The following is a 24320-nucleotide window of genomic DNA, read 5'->3' as shown; positions in this document are numbered from 1 at the left end:
GGCATTTGGTTCATACATGTACAAGGATTAGGTAATTGTTTCGCAATCAATGTTTTACAGAGTTGCATGTTACAACTTATTTCTAAACGGGGAAAAAGGAAAGTTGGAGGGAAGGAGCAGGGGGGGCAGGGAAAAATCAGGAAAGAGACTTAAAGGAGATGTCCCGAGGCAGCAAGTGGGGTTATACACTTCTGTATGGCCATAATAATGCACTTTGTAATATACATTGTGCATTAATTATGAGCCATACAGAAGTTATAAAAAGTTTTTTACTTACCTGCTCCGTTGCTAGCGTCCTGGTCTCCATGGTGCCGACTAATTTTTGGCCTCCGATGGCCAAATTAGCCGCGCTTGCGCAGTCCGGGTCTTCTGCTGTTCTCTATGGGGCTCCGTGTAGCTCCGTGTAGCTCCGCCCCGTCACGTGCCGATTCCAGCCAATCAGGAGGCTGGAATCGGCAGTGGACCGCACAGAAGAGCTGCGGTCCACGAAGATAGAGGATCCCGGCGGCCATCTTCAGCGGTAAGTATTGAAGTCACCGGACCGCCGGGATTCAGGTAAGCGCTGTGCGGGTGGTTTTTTTAACCCCTGCATCGGGGTTGTCTCGCGCCGAACGGGGGGGGGGTTTAAAAAAAAAAAAACCCGTTTCGGCGCGGGACATCTCCTTTAACCTTAACTCTAAGGTACCTAAACTCGTTGACACTGTATTTTCGAATGATGCTCCTATAAAGTCTTTGTTCTTGTTCCGAAGAAAATACTCTTGTGGGTAGGCTTTGTGGTAGGGGATGAGATGGCCCCCGTCCCCCTGGAATATTTGGTGTGTTCCCTCATATCCTCCATTAGGCATGGTTAGCGGGTAGGCGGTGCAGGATGGGAAGATAGAGGGGAGGGGAAGGGGCAAGGGGCAGAGGATGGAGAAGATGGGGACTAGTTCCCGACTAGTCGTAGCCTATTGGCATTTTCATTGCTTGGGTCCACACTGCCTAATTTTTACGAAACTGGGGTAGTGTGTCTTTTTGATGGGCAATCAATCTTTCGTGTACACAGTTTAATGAGACAATATCCTGCATTTCTTCTATAGATGGAATATGTTTGGATCTCCAATTCCTCGTTATGAGACCTCGCGATGCATGTAGTATGTGAGATACTATTACTCTGTGGTTTCTGGGTGTGTTTCCTATACCTATTAAAAGCAGAGCAAATTCAGGTTCTAATTTGTTTGAGGTGTGAAGCAGGTTGGAGATATATTGTGAAATTTTAGTCCAGTATTGGCGTATGTGGGGGCAGGACCAGAATATGTGGAGTAGAGACCCGGTTCCCCCACAACCTCTCCAGCAAAGAGGTGAGATGTCTTTTTTCATCTGTGACAATCTTAATGGAGAGCAATACCATCTGGTTAAGAGTTTTTGGTATTGTTCCCAGTGAGAGGCGCAGGCGGAGGACTTGTGGGCCCATTTAAGGGCATCGCACCACATGTTTTGAGAGAATTTCTTATTCAAGTCTTTTTCCCAGTTTAGGAAATTTATCGTTTTCTTAAAAAATTGGATGCCAGAAAGACAGGTGCATATGGTTTTTGTTAGTTTTTTCTGTGTTGCTATTTTTGCGTTTAACAGGTCGTTAAGAGGGTCTGGAAGGGATACGGAGGTGGCTTTATGAGCTTTTAAGTAGTTGCAGATACGGAGATATGTATATTGTTCTGATGGGGGAACTGCATATTTTTCCTGTATCTGTCGAAAGTCAAGTAGGTTGCTACCCTGGAACAGGTCTGAAATAGTCATGGATGCTTTGTGTGGCCAGTTGTGAAAGGAGAGGTCTGGGATTAAGTGTTTTAGGGTGCGAAGTGGGAGAGGGATTCTTGTGCTTTGTTCTGCATTTACACCTCCTCCTATTGTGTGCCATGCTTGTAGTGAGGCCTTCACTGACGGGAGGAGTTGTGGGTCTCCTTGAAGTTGTATTGAGTTAGCTAAGAGATAAGTCTTCCAGTTGGGAGCTCCTGTTGTGGTTGATTCAATAGTTGCCCATTTTTTATCAGTCTCAGAGTTAAACCAGTGTCTGGTCTGGTCGATTAAGAAGGTTTTATGGTAGTTTCGGAGGTTGGGAATGCCCAATCCTCCGAATTTCAGAGGCCTGTTTAGGATAGAAAATGCCACTCTGGGTTTTGCTCCTCTCCATATGAACTTGCACATTTGCTGGTGAAATGTGGCAAATATGGAGTCCGGGATAGGTACCGCGATGGTCCTGAAGTAGTACAAAATTCGAGGAAGTATATTCATTTTGTACAGTATCACCCTGCCCATCCAGCTGGGCTCATATGTGGTGAGGCGATCTAGTTCTTTTTGTATTGAGGTCTTCAAGAAGGGAAAGTTTGCTGAAGGGAGGGCGTCAGCTGAGGGAGTTAGGGCGATTCCTAAGTAGGGTAGGGAGTCAGCGCACCAGAGTGACAGTTTTGAGGGATCACTTTCCTTGAGCTCTTAAATAGCTAATTAGCTACTTAAGAGCTTATTAGTGTGTGCATGAAGGTTCCCCCTGTTTGCAGAAGACAGCTTTGTTCTCAGAGCTCTCAGTGGGTATCCCGCTGATCTGATAGTGCCGAGAACAGCAGGAGCTGCTTTGTTCTCAGAGCTATCACTAAAAGCTCTGTGCGGGATACCAACTGAAAGAATGCTGGTATGCCTCTGAGAACTCTCTTATCAGCACCAAACAGAGTGCGGTGCTGATAAGAGAGTGATCGCTGACTTTTAGCTTGCTAAAAGTTAGCGATGAACGAATAGTGCATGAAAAGTGCACAATGGCCGCGCGTTTAGATGCAATTTTTATCACTCAGAAGATGGCTTTTGAGCGAATTTTGAGCGATAATCGTTGTGTCTTAATAGGCCTTAAGCAAGGGACAGGAGGATAGTAAATACCCCCTGCTAGCGAGAATTGACACCTCTGGTATTACCCACAGACATCCTGGCTCCAAGATTCAAATCAGAAGAAAATCTCTTAATAAGCATTATTGGTTGTGCGAAGGTCCTAGCCTCATATGAATTATATTTCCGGAATCAGGCAGGCCAGCCCAATAAAATGCATCTACACAAATTGAGGTGCGGACCCAGAACACCTTCCAAATGGTGTATCCATGTACCTAGCTATAACTTCCGGGTCATACTTTTTATTGCTGAGTAGATAAACTCATGATGGGAAATATGACAGGTATATTCCCGATCAGAGGATCTCCTGCCGAGATATGGCACAAATAGGGAATTATGGTTTTTCCACAGATACCTCCACCTCCACCTCACCCCTCCTGAATGACCCCAGAGAGGGTTGATGGAGGTGTGTTCTGGGGAAACCTTTAAGAACTGGGGGGGGGGGGGGGGGGATAGGTCCTGGGTGTCAGACCTTCAGAGGTGCGCCACAGTGTATGGACTGTCCTGTTTTTTCCTGTGACTCTGCACAAATCAGAACCCTGGGCTGAGCATCCCAAATCCGATATCTTTCTGTTATTTTCCCCTTGTTTTATTTTAAGTACTGTCTGTTGTGTATGCCTATAAATCTTGTCTTCATTGTAACATCCTTTTCTGTATATTTTTACATACATATTGATATTTAGCACTGCTAGTATTTTTTAGAATAAATCTACAGTTTATTAGTTGAACCTTGTCCGTTTTAAAAGGAACCATAACTATGAAAATGTGTTCATAATTCATAGTCTAGTTTTCAGCTAACTTTTAAAAGCTGGTGGTGGCTGCGAGTGTGTGTGGGTATTCCAGAATGCTGGAGACATAAGACTGGATCAGGGGGTCACTTGAGCTTTCATTGTGCATGTGGGTCAGAAGCCTGGGAAAGCTGGGTACAAATCCGCTTGTATTCAAACAATTCTATGCTTGCAACTCCGCTGGAGTGATCAATGGAAGCTCTGCCGTCAAAAGCGGTTATAGCGGCAAGAGCAGTTGGAGTAGTTGATTCTTGACATATTGGCGACAGAGGTGGGATAGGTCGGGTCCCCCCTCTCTCTCCCTGAAAGAGAACTCCTCTGTTGCTTCCACTTTTACAGCAGTTTAAGATTGGGGTTATTGTCGGGTCTGTTTTAGTCTATCCATCCTTATTCTGAAATGGTGTGTTTTGGACCACTCCTGAGATAGGCAAGTAGTTTTGTTCCTTAGTATTGATACCTTATTTTTATAGTGTGTCTTGGCCTTCTTTGGGCTTTGAGAGAACTTAAGGGATGACGTCTTTAACTATTATGAGCTTTATTGGAAATCCCCATTTGTATGGGATGCTATTTTCCTGGAGAAGGGAGGTGATAGGATTGTATTTTTTGCTTGCAAGAATAGTTGCCTGGGATAAGTCGGCAAAGATTTGGATCTTATCGTAGGGCTGTGGAAGATTCCCTCGCTGCTTGCATCATACTTTCTATGATATAAAAGAAATGTACACGTTCTACGATGTCCCTAGGAACATTCTCAGATATTGTTTTTGGACGTGGTAGCCTGTGAACCCTATCCATGATTAGTTCCTCCTGTTTGGAGAATTAAGTGTAGTGTTCAGTGAGATTATGTCCTTTTACAAAGAGCGCCTCAGAGCTATCATCATATCTCTGATGAAGCATTCTGATGCTGCCTTGCTGCTGCAGAAAATTTGTAAGTAAAGGATCATCTTCCTCTGGGGCTTTGTGATGACTTATCTGCAATTGCTGTGTCAAGCAGAGCTGGAGGCTCCTTTGCTCTATAGTTTCCCAAACTCCATTCCTCAGGGATCCTCACAGGTCATGTTTTCAGGATATCCCATAGTAAGAACACCTGTGTGTGAGGCACTCACAATAATTACATCACCTGTACAATATTGAGAAAATCCAGAAAACATGACCTGTGGGTGTCCATGAAGACTGGAGTTTGGGAAATACTGCTCTATAGGGTGATTGCTGCTCTATTCTGTCTTTTGTGGAATTTGGGCTGTCCCTGCAGGGTGGCGACGGCTCTGCATTTGGCCATGTGCTTGGAAGAGTGTCCTCCTCCTCTCTCTGCTCTCCTCAGTTACTTTCCCTACTGCTACTGTCTGCCATTTGATCAGGGAGCAGGAAATTTCCTCCGTCCACTGCTCCCAGCATCAGTTTCTTCACCACAGTGGGTCCCACTGCTGTCCGCTCTGATGCGCTTTCCTGATCACAGGCTATGAAGAAGTCTGTGAGCCGGTTTGGCCCCCACTTCATCTGCCTCCTTTCTTTGCTTTCACTTTTAGCTGTCAGGTGAGCCATGGGTTATTTTATTCTGTTGCCTGGAGGTATGGAGCTTCACTCTCATGCTGCTGCTTCCTTCTCCATCCAGGCCACGCCCCCCAGAGCTTTACTGGGTTTTAATAGTACTATAATAGCAATATCATAAAAGAAGTGGGCAGCTCTCCAAAAGGGCCTGTTGTAGCGTGTCTTGAATTAATGTGGAAGAAATAATATAATATTTTGCAGTGCGGGTTGTTATGGATGTGACAATACCAAATTTGTGTAGATTTTTCGTTTTTTATTTTGTCAATGATGAAAGCCTCGTGTAAGGGCTACAGACAAACTTATGGTGTCATAAAGCCAATAATATTAGCTTTACAATAACATCAGAAGCATATCGATAGCTCTGATACAACCGGAGCTAAAGCCATTTAAAACAGAACAAACTCCGTCCAAAACTGTAATGTTCTTTTCTTGCAGAATGGACAGATATTGAAACAAACTCCTGGGGGGTTGATGACCCAGCTATGTTTTTCATTGTCTTGTTAAAAGTGCCATCATATTTTTTTTTTGTCGACATAGCCATATGAGGGCTTGTTTTCTTAAGGACAAGTTGTATATTTAATGGCACCACTTTGTTTTGTGGGTTATTTTTTTATTTTACATTGGATTTTTTTTCACTAAGCTGTTATTGAACATTTCTGAACACTTTGTTTTAATCTCTCAAGGTTGACTTGAAGATTTGATTAGTACATTTCTAAAATAATCCAATGCATTATTTTAATGCAGTATACTATGTATATGCCGTAGCCTATTAGGCTTTGACAGTGCTGAGATCTGAAAGGCTGAGATATATGATGGACACGGAGGCTTTTGTTAGGCTTCCTGCTGCCATGGTAACCCATCATCATGATCACATCATGTGGTGCTGATGGGGGACACCCCTCTCCCTCTTACCCATTTACATGCAGTTTATAATTGCTATTGATTGAGGCATAGAAAAGATTAAATGGTCGGAAATGGAGGTTTCTCTACTCTCAGCCGTTACAGTAGGACCCCGGCTGTGAGTAGACCACCAAACACCCAATTTGCACCTACTAGATTACAGGAGCTTTAAACCTGCACCATAAATTTACCATAGCATGGGTTTAAAGTACAGTACTAAATGCTGTATTATTACAGGATTGTGTATGATTTTGCATTGTCTTCTCTTTTTTCGATCCAGGATCCTCGGCTGATATTTTATATGCCAGGTGATTTTCCTGATTGACTCGACAAGGATGGAGAGGAACCGGGACAAGATGGCGGAGAGTATATTCAACCTCACCCTAGAGATACTCTTCCAGCTTACAGGAGAGGTGAGAGATTCTGGGGATGACGTCACGTTCCATCATTCTTATCTCTGTCAGTCTCTGTTCACATCTACGGCAGAGGATTTACTGCCGATTCATCATAAATGCTGGAAAATAATAGAGCCGGCTGTGCAGTTTTGCTGGTAAAATGACAGATACCCAACAGATCTATTATAAGGCAATGGGGCTCTTGGGTGCTGCTGATGTCGACTATATAATAGATCCGACACTCGATGAGTAGAACAAAGAAATTGATGAACACAGAGGTGAACAGAACCTTAATAACACATGGATATAATAGAGACATGAAGGACTCTGGAAATGCCTGCAGTGATATTGATGGATGTATATCCCCATAAACAGGATTACACGGTAGTGAAGAAGACTTCTAGTGATGGCTGTCAGGCCCCGGTGTCTGATGGATGGGGAAGACCTCTGAGCCCAATCACAGGGCCTCCACCTCACCCCCTGATACTGGAGGAGATCAATGAGCAGAAGATCCTAGAACTCACCAACAAGATGATTGAGCTGCTGACTGGAGAGGTGACGCTGCTGGGAATGCTGGGACATTATACAGTAACGCTATGGTGGTATAACGTGTCTGGGTGATGACGGTATCATTGTGTTGTCAGGTTCCTATAAGGTGTCAGGACGTCACGGTTTATTTCTCTATGGAGGAGTGGGAGTATTTAGAAGGACACAAGGATCTGTACAAGGATGTCATGATGGAGGACCACCAGCTCCTCCCACCACCAGGTAATAAACAGGACTAAATCCACATGGCCTTTATTATTTGTATGTAGAGAATGAATTTAGTGGCTGTCTGTGTTTTCTGCAGGTAGATCCAGTAAGAGAACAGCAGCGGAGAGATGTCCCCGGCCTCTTCTTCCACAGGATGATCAGGTAGATGGAGAGAAGGTCTCATGAAATCTTCCCTCTGGTCTGTAGGACGGCTGGGAAGGTTTTGTGTTTAGTCTTATTATATGATTGATACTTGGGTAATGCGAAAGCTGGAGATGGCAGGATTAGAGCCGACCGCAGACATTAGATCTCCGCATCTTATCACTATTTTCTGGTTCTGGAGACTTCTGGTTGGAATAAAGAAGCAACAGGTTAGAGTTATACAGGAGACCTGCAGCTATTTGGCCCAGATCACTACTGCTGTCATGTCATTCCACCTCTACTACTAATTAATGACCTTTTCTGGCCATATAAAACCTTCCACACGACTTCTCCAACTGTGTGATGACTTTTACAATATTTATTTCACAGCTTGTGAATCCGGATGAAGATCTGCTCCATATTAATGCTACAGAGACACATGTGAGGGGGTATCAGCCGTGTAAAGAGGAGATCCCTACAGATAACCCCCCAGGTGAGACTACATGTAGAGAAGATAAGGTGTTGATTCCAGCAGTACAACAGAAATAGATCCAACTTTTTGGAAAGCCATGTAAGTGCACACTCAGTAGTAGATCCTGACTTCCTGGATCCCTCAAGACAATACGAAAAGCAAGTAACAGAGCAGCACAAAGAGATTTTCAATGAAAGATGTTCAGCATCCTAAGATGCCTTCTTTATTTCTTCTCCATAAAAGCAGTGATGTTTCCGCCATGGTGCGGCCTTTGTCCTACAATGTGGAAGTACTCGGTTTCAATGGAGATGAAAAATACAGAAAGCTTTGGTCCATTAGATTGGTTGTCAGATTAGGTGCTCCATTAAATATTGTGAGAACTATTGTTGGGAAATGCTTTTAGAAATTCAATTTGCATGAATATGTAATATAGAAATATAAAAAAAGATATATAATTGTTATTTTATATTCAAAAATATTAGAATCTGTTTTATTCTCGGCAGATGATGATGCCAGGAGTTCAGAGGGACATCTGATATCAACAGGTTGTAAAGTGGAAGATAATGATATCATTCAAGATACATATGTAGAGCCTGACACTATCCCAGATATACCCTCAGTCCTTCACAGCAACGACCTATCATCTGATCCCTCTAAACAGCTTCCATCTTCTGATTCATCACAGACTAGTTGGCAACACAAAATTTACAGAAGAGATGTTGAACATGAAGGAGTTGACACAAGAAAAAAGCCATATTTATGTTCAGAATTTGGGAAAAGATTTCCCCAGAAATCAAATAATATTAGATATCAGGGAACTCACACGGGGAAGAAGCCATTTTCATGTGCAGAATGTGGGAAATGTTTTACCCAGAAATCATATCTTAGTAAACATACAAGAATTCACACAGGGGAAAAACCATATTCATGTTCTGAATGTTGGAAAGGTTTTAATGAAAAACCATATTTGGTTATACATCAGAGAATTCACACAGGAGAGAAACCATTTTCATGTTCGGAATGTGGGAAATGTTTTACCGAGAAATCGTCTCTTCTTAGACATCAGAGCACTCACACTGGAGAGAAGCCATTTTTATGTTCTGAATGTGGGAAATGTTTTACGCAGAAAGCACATCTTGTTGACCATCAGAGAACTCACACAGGCGAGAAGCCTTTTTCATGCCCTGAATGTGGGAAAAGTTTTACCAAGAAAGCACATCTTGTTGACCATCAGAGAACTCACACAGGCGAGAAGCCATTTTCATGCCCTGAATGTGGGAAAAGTTTTACCAAGAAATCAGGTCTTGTTAATCATCGGAGAATTCACACAGGGGAGAAGCCATTTTCATGTTCAGAATGTGAGGCCTGTTTTACCCAGAAAAGATATCTTGTTAACCATCAGAGATTTCACACAGGGAAAAAGCCATTTTCATGTCTTGAATGTGGGAAAAGTTTTACCAGGAAATCAGATTTCGTTAAACATCAGAGAATTCACACAGGGGAGAAGCCATTTTCATGTTCAGAATGTGAGACATGTTTTACCCAGAAAAGATACCTTGTTAACCATCAGAGAACTCACACAGGGGAGAAGCCATATTCATGTCCTGAATGTGGGAAAAGGTTTACTCAGAAATCATGTCTTGTTAGACATCAGAGAACTCACACGGGAAAGAAGCCATTTTCATGTTCAGAATGTAAGAAATGTTTTACCGATAAAAAACATCTTGTTAAACATCAGAGAAATCACACAGGGGAGACGCCATATTAATATTTTGAATTTCAGCCACATTTTCTTAACCATCAAATAATTCATCAGAGAAGAAGCAATTTTTTGTTATTGTTTTAGCTATTCTTTTTAATTAATACTAATGACAATAATCTTTATTTATATAGCGCCAACATATTCTGCAGCGCTTACAATACAGGGGAAATAACACAGAACAACGGTTACACGAAGTAATCAATTGGTGAAAACATTAGGGGTGAGGGTCCTGCTCCAACGAGCTTACATACTGCAAGTAATGGGGTGGTACAGAAGGTAAAGGGGCTGGAGATGTGCACTGTATGGCGAGGTGGAGAGTGAGGGATACTATACACACAAACAATGGTCAGACCGTATAGTGGCGGAATTAGGATGACTGCAGGTTCTGGTTGATTACGGTTAGCAGGGATTGTAGTCTGTGGGACAGGGAACATGTTAGCAGGTGGAGTACTGAGGGCTTTGGTTTAGGGGATATGGTATGCCTCCCTGAAGAGGTGTGTTTTTAGAGCACGCCTGAAGTTTAGTGTGTCAGTGATTGCCCGGATATTTTTTGGTAGCACGTTCCAGAGGACTGGTGCTGCTCTTGAGAAGTCTTGGAGGCGGGAATGAGAGGTTCAAATTAGAGGGGCACTCAGTCTGATTTTATTAGCAGAGCGAAGGGCCCGGGCTGGCTGGTGGATTCAGATGAGGGAAGCAATGTAGGGTAGGCGGTGCTGTGGAGCACTTTGTGGATGAGGGTAATGAGTTTAAATTGTATTCTGTATTTGACAGGCAGCCAGTGCAGTGACCGGCACAGGGCAGAGGCGTCCAAGTAGCAGCTAGACAGGAAGATAAGCCTGGCTGCTGCATTCAGGATGGATTGTAGAGGGTATAGTCTGGAGCAGGGGAGGCCTATCAGCAGCGAGTTGCAATAATTGAGCCGAGAGTGGATAGGGGCAACAGTGAGCATTTTTAACGTGTCCATGGTGAGAAAAGGGTGTATTTTAGCGATGTTCTTGAGGTGCAACTGACAGGTTTGGGCAAGAGCTTGGATGTAGGGGATGAAGGAGAGGTCAGAGTCGAATATGACCCCAAGGCAGTGGGCGTGCTGTCTGGGAGTTATGGTGGTGCCACACTTGGAGATGGAGATGTCAGGATGAGGTCGGTTACTAGAGGGTGAAAACACCAGTAGGTCAGTTTTTGAGAGGTTCAGTTTTAGGTAGAGAGAGGACATAGTGTTAGAGATAGTGGACAGTCGGTGGCGTTCTGGAGGTATGTTGCTGTGATGTCCCAGGAGGACGTGTATAGCTGGGTATCATCAGCATAGAGATGGCACTGGAAACCAAATCTCCTCATGGTCTGTCCAACAGAGCCAGTGTAGATGGAGAAGAGGAGGGGGCTGAGGACCGAGCCCTGGGAGACCCCAACAGCAAGGGTAAGAGGAGGGCAGGTAGAGCCAGCAAAGCAGACAAATTGATAAATAGTACTAAAAAAATTAAAACATTCCTTCCTTCCCAGCACTCGTAATGACCAGCACTGTTTCTCTGCAGCTTCTAGGATTAAATTTAGCTCAATTTCCAGTGATAAGCCCATTGATACTGCTACTGTTGACAACAGCATCTAGAGGGTTTGGTGAGCTATTGGGCTCCCTCCTTCACCCCATCAGCATCCTCATAATGAAATCATCATGTGCCCATAATAATGGCATAATGGAATGCCATGTTTAGTGGCCTAGGGTAGTCAGTTTTTTCACTGACAGTAATAGGCCTTACATTAGTGTTTCATCTAACTGATTGCATCTTCAAGTTCTTTTATCTGACAAATAAATGTGGTAAAAAATATTTCTCATCCGTATCATGGGGAGACACAGCTTAAGACCTTGTGTATAGCTACTGCCACTTGGAGGGGGACACTAAGCATACTTTTGAGACAGCTTGAATAATTTCTTGTATTTTGTGTATTTGTTAGAAGGTTGGGTCCTGGCTAGCGATGAGCGAACGAGCTCGTTTATGACAATTACTCAATCGAGCATCGCTTTTTTTCGAGTAACTGCCTACTCGGGCAAAAAGATTCGGGGGGGGGAGCTCTCTCTCTCTTTCACCCCCGGCGCCCCCCGAATCTTTTCGCCCGATTAGGCAGTTACTCGAAAAAAGCGATGCTCAATCGAGTAATTGCTCTAAACGAACACATTCGCTCATCTCTAATCCTGGCCCTTTTAAATGAATTAATTCCACAGTGGGGGTTGGGGGGACAGCCTGGAGCCTCTAATGCTTATTTGCAGCCTGAACATTTTTAATCCAAATTTAATAAAAATATGAACCTAAACAGAAACATATCTGACTTGAATAAATTGTGTGTCTCACTGCCCCCCATCCTCGCGCACACTCCATATCATTACTATACAACCTGATTATCAGTCTCTCTTCCTAAGAACTCCCTTATTACTGTTCTTCCTAGGAGGAGCTTGGGATGATACTTGATGAATCACAATAGACCAAGTGTTATCAGTTTGCACATAGACCCCTTATTGCTAAAAAAGCACAAGAAACCTCCTTCAAAATTGTCTTCCGGTAGAGAGTGACTTCCGTACTCCGCCATTGGTGCAGAAAAGTCCCAGGCACATGTTAGAGATGTGGGTGGAAAGGGAAAGAATGACACAATAAGTTGAAGTTGTCCACCAGCTCATGGATTTTGGTCCTAGGTCTTGATGCTCACAAAAGAGATGACAGGGACTAATATTGCTAAATCCTCTGAAGCAACCCTTCTGTTTATGATCCCCACAACTCACAGTAGTTACAAAAGATCGGTGGTGAGCTTTTTGCTCCCACCAGCCAAGAACGTCCTCCCACGTAACTGAAAAAGTCAGGATTTCCCATCTTTGGGAGAGGGATTTGCTGAAATTTCTGTTCTCAACAGAATGGAAGACCTTATAGCTTCCAAACCAACTGGTAGGGAGAGATATTACCGGATATGGAGAGCCTGGGTAGAATTTCAGCAGACTATCACACAAAGATCTAGGTGGCCTGGGCTATCTACTCTGGGTGTCCCCTATATTCTTCAGTCTTGTGTCCTGCTCCACCAGGAACGGTCTAGGGAATCGGATGCTCAGCACCTGCAAGAAAAAATGATACCTACTGCTGTCTGTATTGTCCTTACTTTTTCCTTTTCCCAGTTCCATTGTCTTTTCTATTCCTATTCCCATGTTCATCTCTAAAAATGTGTTTGGAATGTTCTTTCTTTTCTTTCTTGTTTTGTAAATTCTGTTTTTATTAAATTACATACATATAACAGATTGGTTTCCATGCAAAAATCAAATTATACAAAAGCTTGAGTGTAACATCATAAATAAAACATAACTTGAATTTGAATAAGGGAGGGAAGCGGGGGAAATAGCATGAGGGGGTAAAGGTCTGAAGTATGGGAGTAAGGTTGAGATAGAAGACCTCCTGGGAGGGGTATGACCTTGAAAAATGAATACATAGTGTTTATTGGTTAGAGACGTGAGATATTTCACATCCGAAAGAACAAACCGTTTAAAACAGTTTGGACCATGGGTCCCGGGTGCATATTAACACATTCTGCCGCAGTTCTCCAGCGCGGCCGATTCACCCAATCAGCTGGCTGGAATCGGCACATGTGACTACACAGCGTGCACGCGGATTGCCTGCAGCAGCCGTGTGCACTACACAGTACAGTTAAGCAGCCGTGTACTACACACTACACTTAAGCAGCACGGGGTTAGGGTTTAGGGTTAGGTTATGGTTAGGTTTAGGGTTAGTGTTTAGGGTTAGGTTTAGGGTTGGGGTTAGGGTTAGGTTTAGTTAACCCTAAACCTAACCCTAAACCTAACCCCGTGCTGCTTAAGTGGCGTGTGTAGTACACGGCTGCTTAACTGTACTGTGTAGTGCACACGGCTGCTGCAGGCAATCCGCGTGCACGCTGTGTAGTCACATGTGCCGATTCCAGCCAGCTGATTGGGTGAATCGGCCGCGCTGGAGAACTGCGGCAGAATGTGTTAATATGCGTCCCGGGTATGCCTAAATATTTCATAAGTTCTGTTAGCCCAACTTGTTAGCACCTCAAATCTACAGATTTTGTTTACTTTTGCAATCCATTGGTTAAATGTAGGTGTTGAGGATTGCATCCACATGAAAATGGTTAAAATGTTGCCACTAAGATCATGTGTGTAATGAGGTTAGACTCATGAGGGCCTGTAGGCTGTAGAGGGTTTGGACAAGAACACATACTTTGAAGAGAGACTAAAGGGGCTGTTGGTTATGCAACATATAGCTTTTCCTATCTGATTCCAAAAAGGGCGCAGGATCGGGCAGTGCCACCAAAAATGCATTAGAGGAGTGCGATTTTACTGCTAGTGTGGCATTGTGCCATGATAATGCATTCCAGATCAGTTGGGGTTCGGGTTGATGAAAAACGTTCATTAGATTTGGCGAAGAGTTTTGATAGGTGGAGCAATTGTAAGGGATGTAAAGGGGGGCAAGTTGTTTGAGAGAGTAAGCTTTCTGTTAGCTGTTTATTCTTTGGTACAAATATCAAATATTGAAAGGTCTTTAAGCAATAGCCAAATTTGCTGTGTGTGGATATTTCCAAAGTGTCAAAAATCAGACTCAGGGGAATTGTGGGTGATAGGTGGGGAGCCAGGGGAGGATCAAAAGAGAGCTTCGTATAAATTTGGGGTGATACGTATGATAAATGTCTTAGGAAGTTCATTCCATAGGAGGCCTGAACTAAGGCCACTCTCACACAAGCTGACAGCAAAGGGCCACGATTTCGATTGCAGCACTTTGCCACAATATTACTTCCACCCACACCCGGCTCGCACTATTGTTCATAAGTGGACAAGCCTTGTTGCTTTGGACACTGGTAATTGGGTATCCGTTATCTACTCTGGAGTTGGATAAGGGATGGTGGCGCTTCATTTGGAATGCTGCCCTTCCTGTCATAACTGTCAATCCGAAACAAGTGACAGTATCCGTTGGTTACTAGACCGAGTTTATTTAGTACCCCATACACTTTGACTTTATGTTGTTTGTCCTTGAAGCCTTTCATTTCAATTTTAATAATAGTAAAAGTTACATTTTTAAGGAGTCAAGTCAGTGAAGGCGTTCTAAACTTTTTTTGATTCCCCTGCTTCTGTGATGAACTATCCCATATTGAGATAGCATTGACAATGGGGTTAGTTATAAATTACAATATTAAATATGGCGAGAGCGGTTTTGATTTTGATTATAATAGGACTGGGTTGGATCCTGAGCCCATCTGCCCTTTGGTCTGTATGTTTGTCGTAAAGAGTGACAACATTTTTGTCATACAGGTTGTCAAAGTTTTTATTTTTTATCTGTATCCCAAAGTATTCAATGTGGGAATTCGGCCATTGGAACTGAGAAGAGGATTGTAATTTCTTTGCGATATCTGAGGGAGGGTTATGAAATGTTCTGTATTTTCTGTACATTGTTTGGGACAACTGAATAAACGTTAAATTGGAAAAAAAGGTTTTGGTCAGAAATCATTGCGCTACATGATAGACTTACTGGGCTTGATTTCCACTATTACCCTCTATTGGTCTTCTCTCCATTGTACTGGAGCCGTTCTCCATGCCAAGAAAGGTCTTTTCAGATTTTTCATGACTGCCTGGACTATTATACCAAAGCATTGGAAAGCCTCTATTATGCCGTCCATGAATAAATGGGTGATGAAGGTTAACCCCTTATTGATCAGCCCATTGTGTTTTTTTGTCCTGCTAAAGTGGGCTTTAATCCCTGAGGACATAAAAACATGCTTCCTGCAGGGATTAAAGCCACGTGGGCTATGGACGTGACAGCTCCATGCTGTTGGTGCTCGGAGGTAGCTGACAACATGGAGCTGTCATCCCAGGCCCCGTTCCCGGCAATGCAATCAGCGTTATCGCATTAAAATGCAAAAAACATTTTTAAAAAAAGTAAAAGTTTCATCTGCTCTCATGGATCATATCCGTGAGGGGATATGAAATTACATAACTAAGGTCCTGAGATTTGTCCCCCGATGTAATCTTTATCGATGGACCGTAGCTTAGTTTTTGGAAAGAAATCATTGCACTACATGATATTGGTCTTCTCTCCATTGTACTGGAGCCGCTCTCCATGCCAAGAAAGGCCTTTGCAGATTTTTTATGACTGCTGCTGGGACCATTATACCAAAGCATTGGAGATCCTCTATCATGCCGCCCATGAATAAATGGGTGATGAAGGCTTATCATTTAAAGGGGTTGTACCAGAATATCAAATTCTCTTCTATCCACACGGTCTGGAGAGTATGGTCTCGGATTTGGAAAATGGGACACCCATGTACAATTCTCCCGTCACTGTGGGGGTCTTTTCTGCCCGCTGCAGTGACATGAACCTGAATGGAGTACTGGCTAAGCTTACGCAGTGAGCACTACATTAATTTCAATGGGAGTGAAGGAAATAACCAAATGGGAGCGCTGCTCTGGTACTCGGATGGCCCATTGAAAATAAACAAAGTGCTGGTGCGCTTGCACAGCCAGCCCCCCATTCAGTCTTTCCCTCATTGCATGGGGTGCAGTAAACCAACAGTGAAGATAATGGGGACACGGGACCCCCCTTTCTTAAAATCAGTGGGGGTGTCAATGGTGAGACCCCCACCAATCAGTGCATGTCTCCTAACCTATGGATAGGGAATAATATTATGGTACAACCCTTTTGAGGCCTCATGGTCGTGGCGAACTCCACTAGTGGAGCATTTCACCAGCTTTCACCAGCACCACAGCTCAAATGCATCAATCCTCGTTCTATCAGCCTTTTTTGCAGTCCAACTTTCCTATCCATACATAGCTATGGGGAAAACGGTGGATTGCACTATCCTGCGTTTAGTTGCTATACCGATATCACTACTTTTCCAGATTTTGTCCATGTTTGGCATTGCGCTTCACTCCAATGCTATCCTACGTTTTCTCTCTAGCATAGATTCTCCAGCCTGGTAATTTTTGAGCCAAGGAAGATGAAGTCTTGCATGCATTCTATGACCTCATTGTTGATTTTGATTAAAATTTGGCCATTTTTTGCAGTTGTCACAATTTTAGTCTTCTTCAAATTCAGTTTTTTTCACTTTTACTTTTAATCTTACATATCAGCAGCTTCAGACCGGCTTCTGTCTCTGCAAGTAGAGTTGTGTTATCCTCATAATGGAGATTGTTGATGTTTCTTCCACCTATTTTAATCGCAATTTTCAACTCGTTTTGGTCCAATTTCCGCATGATCACTTCCACATATAGTTTAAACAAGTTGGGTGAGAGGATGCAATCCTTTGCCCATCCTAAACCAATCTGTTTCTCGATACTGTGTTCTCACAGTGGCTTGTTGATTGGTATAAGGGATTTTATTAGCTTGACTACATGTGCCAATACACACAGCTTTTGTAGGGTCTGCCATAGCTTGTTATGGTTGCCAAAGTCAAAGGTCTTCATATAGTCGATAAAGAAATTAGAACAGTTCCATTTTTTTTTTCTTTTTTGCAGATTTTTATTTTAAAAGTTTTGGATCTCATGTAGTGTGTGCAGCCCCTGAGGTACCAGTACATTTGAAACCCCAAGAATTGACCCAATTTTGGAAACTAGACCCCTCAGGGAATTTATTAAGGGCTGTTAGTGAATGTTTTGAACCCACAGGTGTTTTGGAAATGTTTTTAACGATTTGAGTTAAAAACAAAAACCTCCTATCTTTCCAATAATATTTAGGTTTAGCCTGAGATTTTTATTTTTTGCCATGGGCAAAAGGAAAACAAAAGCACCCCACGATGTGTTACCCAATTGCTCCCGTACACAAAAATGCCCCACATGTGGACATAAACTGTTCTTTGGGTGCATGGCCGAGCTCAGCAGGGAAGGACCAACATGTGGCTTGATGTACAAGATGTGCCGAGTACATCAGATTAATCATATAACAGTGTTTCAATGCAGTAACACAATTAAAATTCTAGGAACGTGTGTTTAATATGAAACAATCTTTTATGCACAGGCCGGGTTATGTTGGGCACATTTCACAATGATATATGGTAATTTTCTTTATCCCTCATGTAACAGACTGCACTTTTTTTGGGGTCCTTCCCTTCTTACCAGTGGAGGAAATTTCACTAGGAAAGTGTTGCTCTAGCACTCTATGTGTGACCTCGCTTCCAGAATTACTGCCCCCCCCCCACCTCCTGGTTCCCAAATATTAGTGCCTTGATGACTTCCTCCTGAAATTTAAGAAAGGTGCCCCTCTGGGATACACATCGATGTAGCAAGTAGGCATTATACAGTGCCACCTGCATGATATGCATGGTCAGTTTTTTTTATACCACACCCTTGCTTTCTACATGGCCTCGGTACTTGATCTGACAGGACAACACCTCCCATGTACCTATTGTAGTCAAGAACGCAGTCTGGCTTGGGGGGTCTCTGTACTGATACCTCGTACTGAGCAGGGGGTACTGCTGTGTCCGTATAATGAGCTCTTGTCCTTATATTTGACACACAATACTTTGTCGCTGCATAGTGCCCGTCTCTCACCACTTCCCAGAGTTTGCCCAAGCAGTGACTTAGGGAGGCTTTTCCTATTTTTTTTCAAGCAGTGCCACATGCCACTGTTCTTCTGGAAGCAAGGCTCTGGAATAGGGGAACACTTGTGTAAAAATTACCCAGGTACAAATGGTAACCCCCAAACTTTTTAATCTTTGATGCATCCACATGGGGTCTATTTGCAAGGTTTTGCAAAACTGGAGCTGGGATTTTCTTGGATGAAATTCTGGGCATATAAATTAGTTTGAGTAACAATGTGGATAATAAAGTTATCTGAAAAAAAGAACTTAAAGTGCACCCCTCTGAGTCCTGCTGTAAAAAAAGGGACCAATTTTATATAAACGATAGTAATTCTGGTCATCGCTGGGCAATAAAGTAATCTGAAAAGAACTTTAAAAAGTCCACAACTCTGAGCCCTGTTGTGTTAGATTGTATCCCTGATCTTCCAGTAAAGTCAGGGATCTGGGGTCTGAACTTTTCTGGGGTAATCCAGTGAGCATCAGATGTATTGGGATCATCGGAAGTGGCAGTTTTTGGACACATTCTCGCAGATACAGGGGGATAAGGTAGAACTGTGCTGGTCACCAACATTATATGCTGGTATATATGTTTTTTCCCTGCACCACTGAAATGTTCCCGCTTCACATGTTCTTTAGTGAACATTATAGGGTGCATTAAAATAACCCACAACACACAAACCTCGTATGTCAGTGGGAACAAAAACCCCAATAATGACTGGCAGTTAAAGGGTTAAATCATTTTACAATGTACAACACCCAGTATGGCACTAAAAATAATAATACGGCCCCGACATGTACATTACACGCTCGGCTCCGCTCCTCCGTCTCACACACACAGCTATTTTTATGGCTATGAGGTGTTTATAACTGATGCTTATGCATTAAAATCTTTAAGCACCTAACCTGCTGCCTGACCCTGCTTCTTTTTGGACTTCACACACGCGCTCGGCTCCGCTCCTCCGTCTCACACACACGCTCGGCTCCGCTCCTCCGTCTCGCACACACTCGGCTCCCCTCCTCCATCTCGCACACGCTCGGCTCCGCTCCTCCATCTCGCACACGCTCGGCTCCGCTCCTCCATCTCGCACACGCTCGGCTCCGCTCCTCCGTCTCGCACACACTCAGCTCCGCTCCTCCGTCTCGCACACACTCGGCTCCGCTCCTCCATCTCGCACACACTCGGCTCTGCTCCTCCATCTCGCACACGCTCGGCTCCGCTCCTCCATCTCGCACACGCTCGGCTCCGCTCCTCCGTCTCGCACACGCTCGGCTCGGCTCCTCCGTCTCACACACGCTCAGCTCGGCTCCTCCGTCTCGCACACGCTCGGCTCGGCTCCTCCGTCTCACACACGCTCGGCTCCGCTCCTCCGTCTCACACACACGCTCGGCTCCGCTCCTCCATCTCACACACGCTCGGCTCCACTCCTCCGTCTCACACACACGCTCGGCTCCGCTCCTCCATCTCACACGCGCTCGGCTCCGCTCCTCCGTCTCACACGCGCTCGGCTCCGCTCCTCCGTCTCACACGCGCTGGGCTCCGCTCCTCCGTCTCACACGCGCTCGGCTCCGCTCCTCCGTCTCACACGCGCTCGGCTCCGCTCCTCCGTCTCACACGCGCTCGGTTCCGCTCCTCCGTCTCACACACGCTCGGCTCCGCTCCCCCATCTCACACACGCTCGGCTCCGCTCCTCCGTCTCACACACGCTCGGCTCCGCTCCTCCGTCTCACACACGCTCGGCTCCGCTCCTCCGTCTCACACATACTCAGCTCCGCTCCTCTGTCTCGCACACACGCTCGGCTCCGCTCCTCCGTCTCACACACGCTCGGCTCTGCACCATTCACTTTCTGAATCCATCCTCACACAGCACAGTCCTGCATCCACTGAGCAGAGACCTGGTCATGTGACCCCTTGTCTCCTCCCACACACTGATCACATGACGGTGACATCATCACAGGTCCTGTAAGCACAGAACAACCCCACGGCTCCTGTCCGGCTGCAGGTGGAGGTATGTGGGGTCACCAGCACTGGGGGGCAGATTTATGGAGGCCCATAGCAACCAATCACAGCGCAGCTCTCCTGAGGAGCAGGTAGTGCTATAAGCAGCGCTGTGATTGGCTGGTTTTCTTGCACACAGGGTCACGCGGCTCACAGGATTTCTGGGGTAAATTTCTCATTAAAGAGGTTTTCTGGGACATAAAATGAAGCCACATTGAATGTTCTCCCGGCGGCTCCCGTCCAGCTCCGCCCCCTGATGTCTGCCGCACGGAGCCCGGAAGAAGCGGCAGCCGGCCCCGTGGTGCTCCCCCTCACAGGCTTCAAGGGGGATTCTTCTATGGCCGCTGTGAGGGGCTCAGCGCTCACGGACACAATGTGCGGCACATGACCGCCGGCCGCGTCACCTGGCTCCATGCGGCCGCACTGAGGCTGCAGCACTGGACGGGAGCCGCCGCCACAGGGGAGCAGTCAGCCTCTCCTCATTATAAGGGCTCGTTATTAAAAGTGCCAAAATTGGAAAAAGTATCATTTTTTCATATTTTCAACTGTAATATCACAAATTTATGCAAACATACTGTCCACATTTTTGATAAGACATATTTCCATCTGTTTACTTTATTAACCATTTAGGAGACGTAAAAATTTAATATTAATTATTTACATTTTGAGGAACACTTTGTTTTCCTGCACCAAGCCAAGATTGTAAAGGCTCATAGGTGTCAGAATGATAGATCCCCCCACAAATGACCCAATTTTAAAAGCTACACCCCTTAATATATTCACTGAGGGGGTCAGGAGTGTTTTGACCTCACAGTTTTTTTTCAGAAGTTAATGCAATTCAGAGGAGAAAAAATCAAATGTTGTACTCCTGCAAATATGTCATTTAAAAGATATTTTTTTTCTATAGTGCGCATGAAAATGAGGATTTACACCCCAAAATGGATCCCTCCGTTTATCCTGTGTTCATAAACATACCCATTGTGGCTCGAATCTAATAACTGTATGCACTAGTTTTTCTGTATTCAGCAATAGCCCCATTGTAGCCCTAATCAGCTTACTGGACACAGGGATAGGTGTGTAATAGAGGAAACGCTCATTAGATTTCAGGGCACAAAGGGAATAAATTCCCGGCCCCATTGCCCACTTGTGCAGAATAAAAATCAACTCCCTAAAAAGAACCTCCCTCTCACCCCCCAACTTTTTTTTGCATTTTTTTTTAATATTAGATAAAATTAATAATGTAAACTGTGTGCTATGTCTGAAAACCGGGGTAAAAAAAGGAGGCCGGGTTGGGATGGGCTCATGGAAGAAGGTAGCCGGGAGCCAGAAGATTTCAAATCTCCCGGGCGATCCCGTCTTCTGCGCATGCGTCATCATTTGTCCTTTGCCGCACATGCGCAGAACACAGTGGCAGATTCTTTCAGGACGGAATCGCCGTGGGACATCGAGGAGGCCAGGGTGAGTACTTTCAGCTTCCCTCATGGATCTTATCCATGAGGGGAGTTGAAACTTTAACTTTTTTAAACTTTCTATTTACTTTCATGCAATCATCGTTATCCATTCACTCCCCGCGGACCCCATGACAGCTACAGGTTGTCAACTACCTCCAGCAGCCAACATAAGAGGGAGCTGTCACATCCTCAACCCATGTGGCTATAATCCTCAGAGCAAGTGTGTTTTTACTTCCCTGAGGACTAAAGCCCACTAAGCCAGAAAGTAAAAAGGCAATGGGGCGGTTACTAAGTTGTTAAAAAAAACAGCATTTTTATTTCTATGTAGTGAATGTGTGCGGCTCCCCGTTCGGCAGAGGATGGCTGTTACTTCTCAGCTGCTCTCACACATCGGTCACCAATATTCCCTTCTCTCTCTGTAGTGAATGTGCGCGGCTCCCCGTGCGGCAGAGGACGGCTGTTACTTCTCAGCTGCTCTCACACATGGGTCACCAATATTCCCTTCTCTCTCTGTAGTGAATGTGTGCGGCTCCCCATTCGGCAGAGGACAGCTGTTACTTCTCAGCCACTCTAGCACATTGGTCACCAATATTCCCTTCTCTCTCTGTAGTGAATGTGCGCGGCTCCCCGTGTGGCAGAGGACGGCTCTTACTTCTCAGCCGCTCTCACACATTGGTCACCAATATTCCCTTCTCTCTCTGTAGTGAATGTGCGCGGCTCCCTGTGCGGCAGAGGACGGCTGTTACTTCTCAGCCGCTCTCACACATCAGTCACCAATATTCCCTTCTCTCTCTGTAGTGAATGTGCGCGGCTCCCCGAGTGGCAGAGGACGGCTGTTACTTCTCAGCTGCTCTCAGATATTGGTCACCAATATTCCCTTCTCTCTCTGTAGTGAATGTGTGCGGCTCCCCGTGTGGCAGAGGACGGATGTTACTTCTCAGCCGCTCTCACACACTGGTCACCAATATTCCCTTCTCTCTCTGTAGTGAATGTGCGCGGCTCCCCGTGTGGTAGAGGACGGCTGTTACTTCTCAGCTGCTCTCACATATTGGTCACCAATATTCCCTTCTCTCTCTGTAGTGAATGTGTACGGCTCCCCGTGTGGCAGAGGACGGCTGTTACTTCTCAGCTGCTCTCACACCTTGGTCACCAATATTCCCTCCTCTCTCTGTAGTGAATGTGCGCTGCTCCCCGTGGGGCAGAGGACGGCTGTTACTTCTCAGCCGCTCACACACATTGGTCACCAATATTCCCTTCTCTCTCTGTAGTGAATGTGCGTGGCTCCCCGTGTGGCAGAGGACGCCTGTTACTTCTCAGCTGCTCTCACACATCGGTCACCAACATTCCCTTCTCTCTCTGTAGTGAATGTGTGTGGCTCCCCGTGCGGCAGAGGACAGATGTTACTTCTCAGCCGCTCTCACACATCAGTCACCAATATTCCCTTGTCTCTCTGTAGTGAATGTGCGCGGCTCCCCGTGTGGCAGAGGACGGCTGTTACTTCTCGCTGCTCTCACACACTGGTCACCAATATTCCCTCCTCTCGCAGTAGTGAATGTGTGTGGCTCCCCGTGCGGCAGAGGACAGATGTTACTTCTCAGCCGCTCTCACACATCGGTCACCAATATTCCCTTCTCTCTCTGTAGTGAATGTGCGCGGCTCCCCGTGCGGCAGAGGACGGCTGTTACTTCACTGCTCTCACACATTGGTCATCAATAGAGATGAGCGAACATACTCGGTAAGGACAGACACTCGAGCGAGTATCGTCCTTACTGAGTACCTGCTCGCTCACCCGCAAAGATTCGGGTGCTGGCGGGGAACGGGGTGAAGATCTCTCTTTCCCCCCCCACCCCCCCCCCCCCGGCTCCCTCATGCTCACTCCGACAGCACAGCGCTCACTCATCTCTAGTCATCAATATTCCCTTCTCTCTCTCAGTAATCAGGAACTAATGTTAGTCTCTGGGTCTATCTGCATGTTCCCATAACCCTGTGCTCTCGGCCCTCATTCGCTCTGCAGATGGGAAACCTCCAGTGAAATCTGTGGGGAATGATGGAGGTGCAAGCACCGACGTATGTAGCCGGGATTTCAGCTATTTTTCAGAATGCCTTTCTTAGGCTTGATTCACACGGACGTATTTGCGCATGAAAAGTTTACCCATGCAATACGCTGAGAATAGAACCCATTGATCTCTATGGATTCATAGGCCTCATTAACACGAGAGTATTGTCACCGCATATTACGCATGCATATTTCCCATGTGTCAGGGAAAGGCAGCATTCCTGCAAGTCAAGGTTAGACTCTTTATACAAGCCTTGTAACAATGACTGGGAATGAGGCGCATGAATGGCCTTATAAGCCTCCACTCACTCACCTTCTAGATGTTCTCCCTAAGGAGAAAACGCATCAATGGATGCTCAGTAGAATGCCCAGTGTGGGGGAATTCATCCTCAGATTGTGTAAGATTGCAAAATGTGCCTCCAGATGTTATAATCACTTTTATAGGCAAACCTGTATGTACTCCTATACCTTGAATGATGTAACCCTGTTCAGGGCGGCCCACTTGTGTACATTAATTAACACCCCTTTTATGCCTTAACAAAAAAAAACACAGCAATGTGCAGGGGGGCAGCAGAACCTG

At 45.1% G+C, this 24320-nt stretch overlaps 1 protein-coding gene across 1 annotated transcript in view; it reads left to right on the top strand.

The window, feature by feature from the left end:
- Positions 1–24320, top strand: part of LOC136626748 (zinc finger protein 850-like) — a 139613-nt gene that overhangs the window by 61040 nt on the left and 54253 nt on the right. The window contains exons 7-9 of the mRNA XM_066601754.1: positions 8745–9662; positions 11016–11080; positions 23699–23751. Coding sequence (XP_066457851.1) covers positions 8745–9662; positions 11016–11080; positions 23699–23751 — 1036 coding nt within the window. The remainder of the gene's footprint in view (positions 1–8744; positions 9663–11015; positions 11081–23698; positions 23752–24320) is intronic.

This window comes from Eleutherodactylus coqui, chromosome 4 (genome assembly GCF_035609145.1).
Source record: "Eleutherodactylus coqui strain aEleCoq1 chromosome 4, aEleCoq1.hap1, whole genome shotgun sequence".
NCBI classification, from domain to species: Eukaryota; Metazoa; Chordata; class Amphibia; order Anura; family Eleutherodactylidae; genus Eleutherodactylus; species Eleutherodactylus coqui.
The sequence above is the reverse complement of the archived record's forward strand: the minus strand, read 5'-3'. Positions and strand labels throughout refer to the sequence as shown.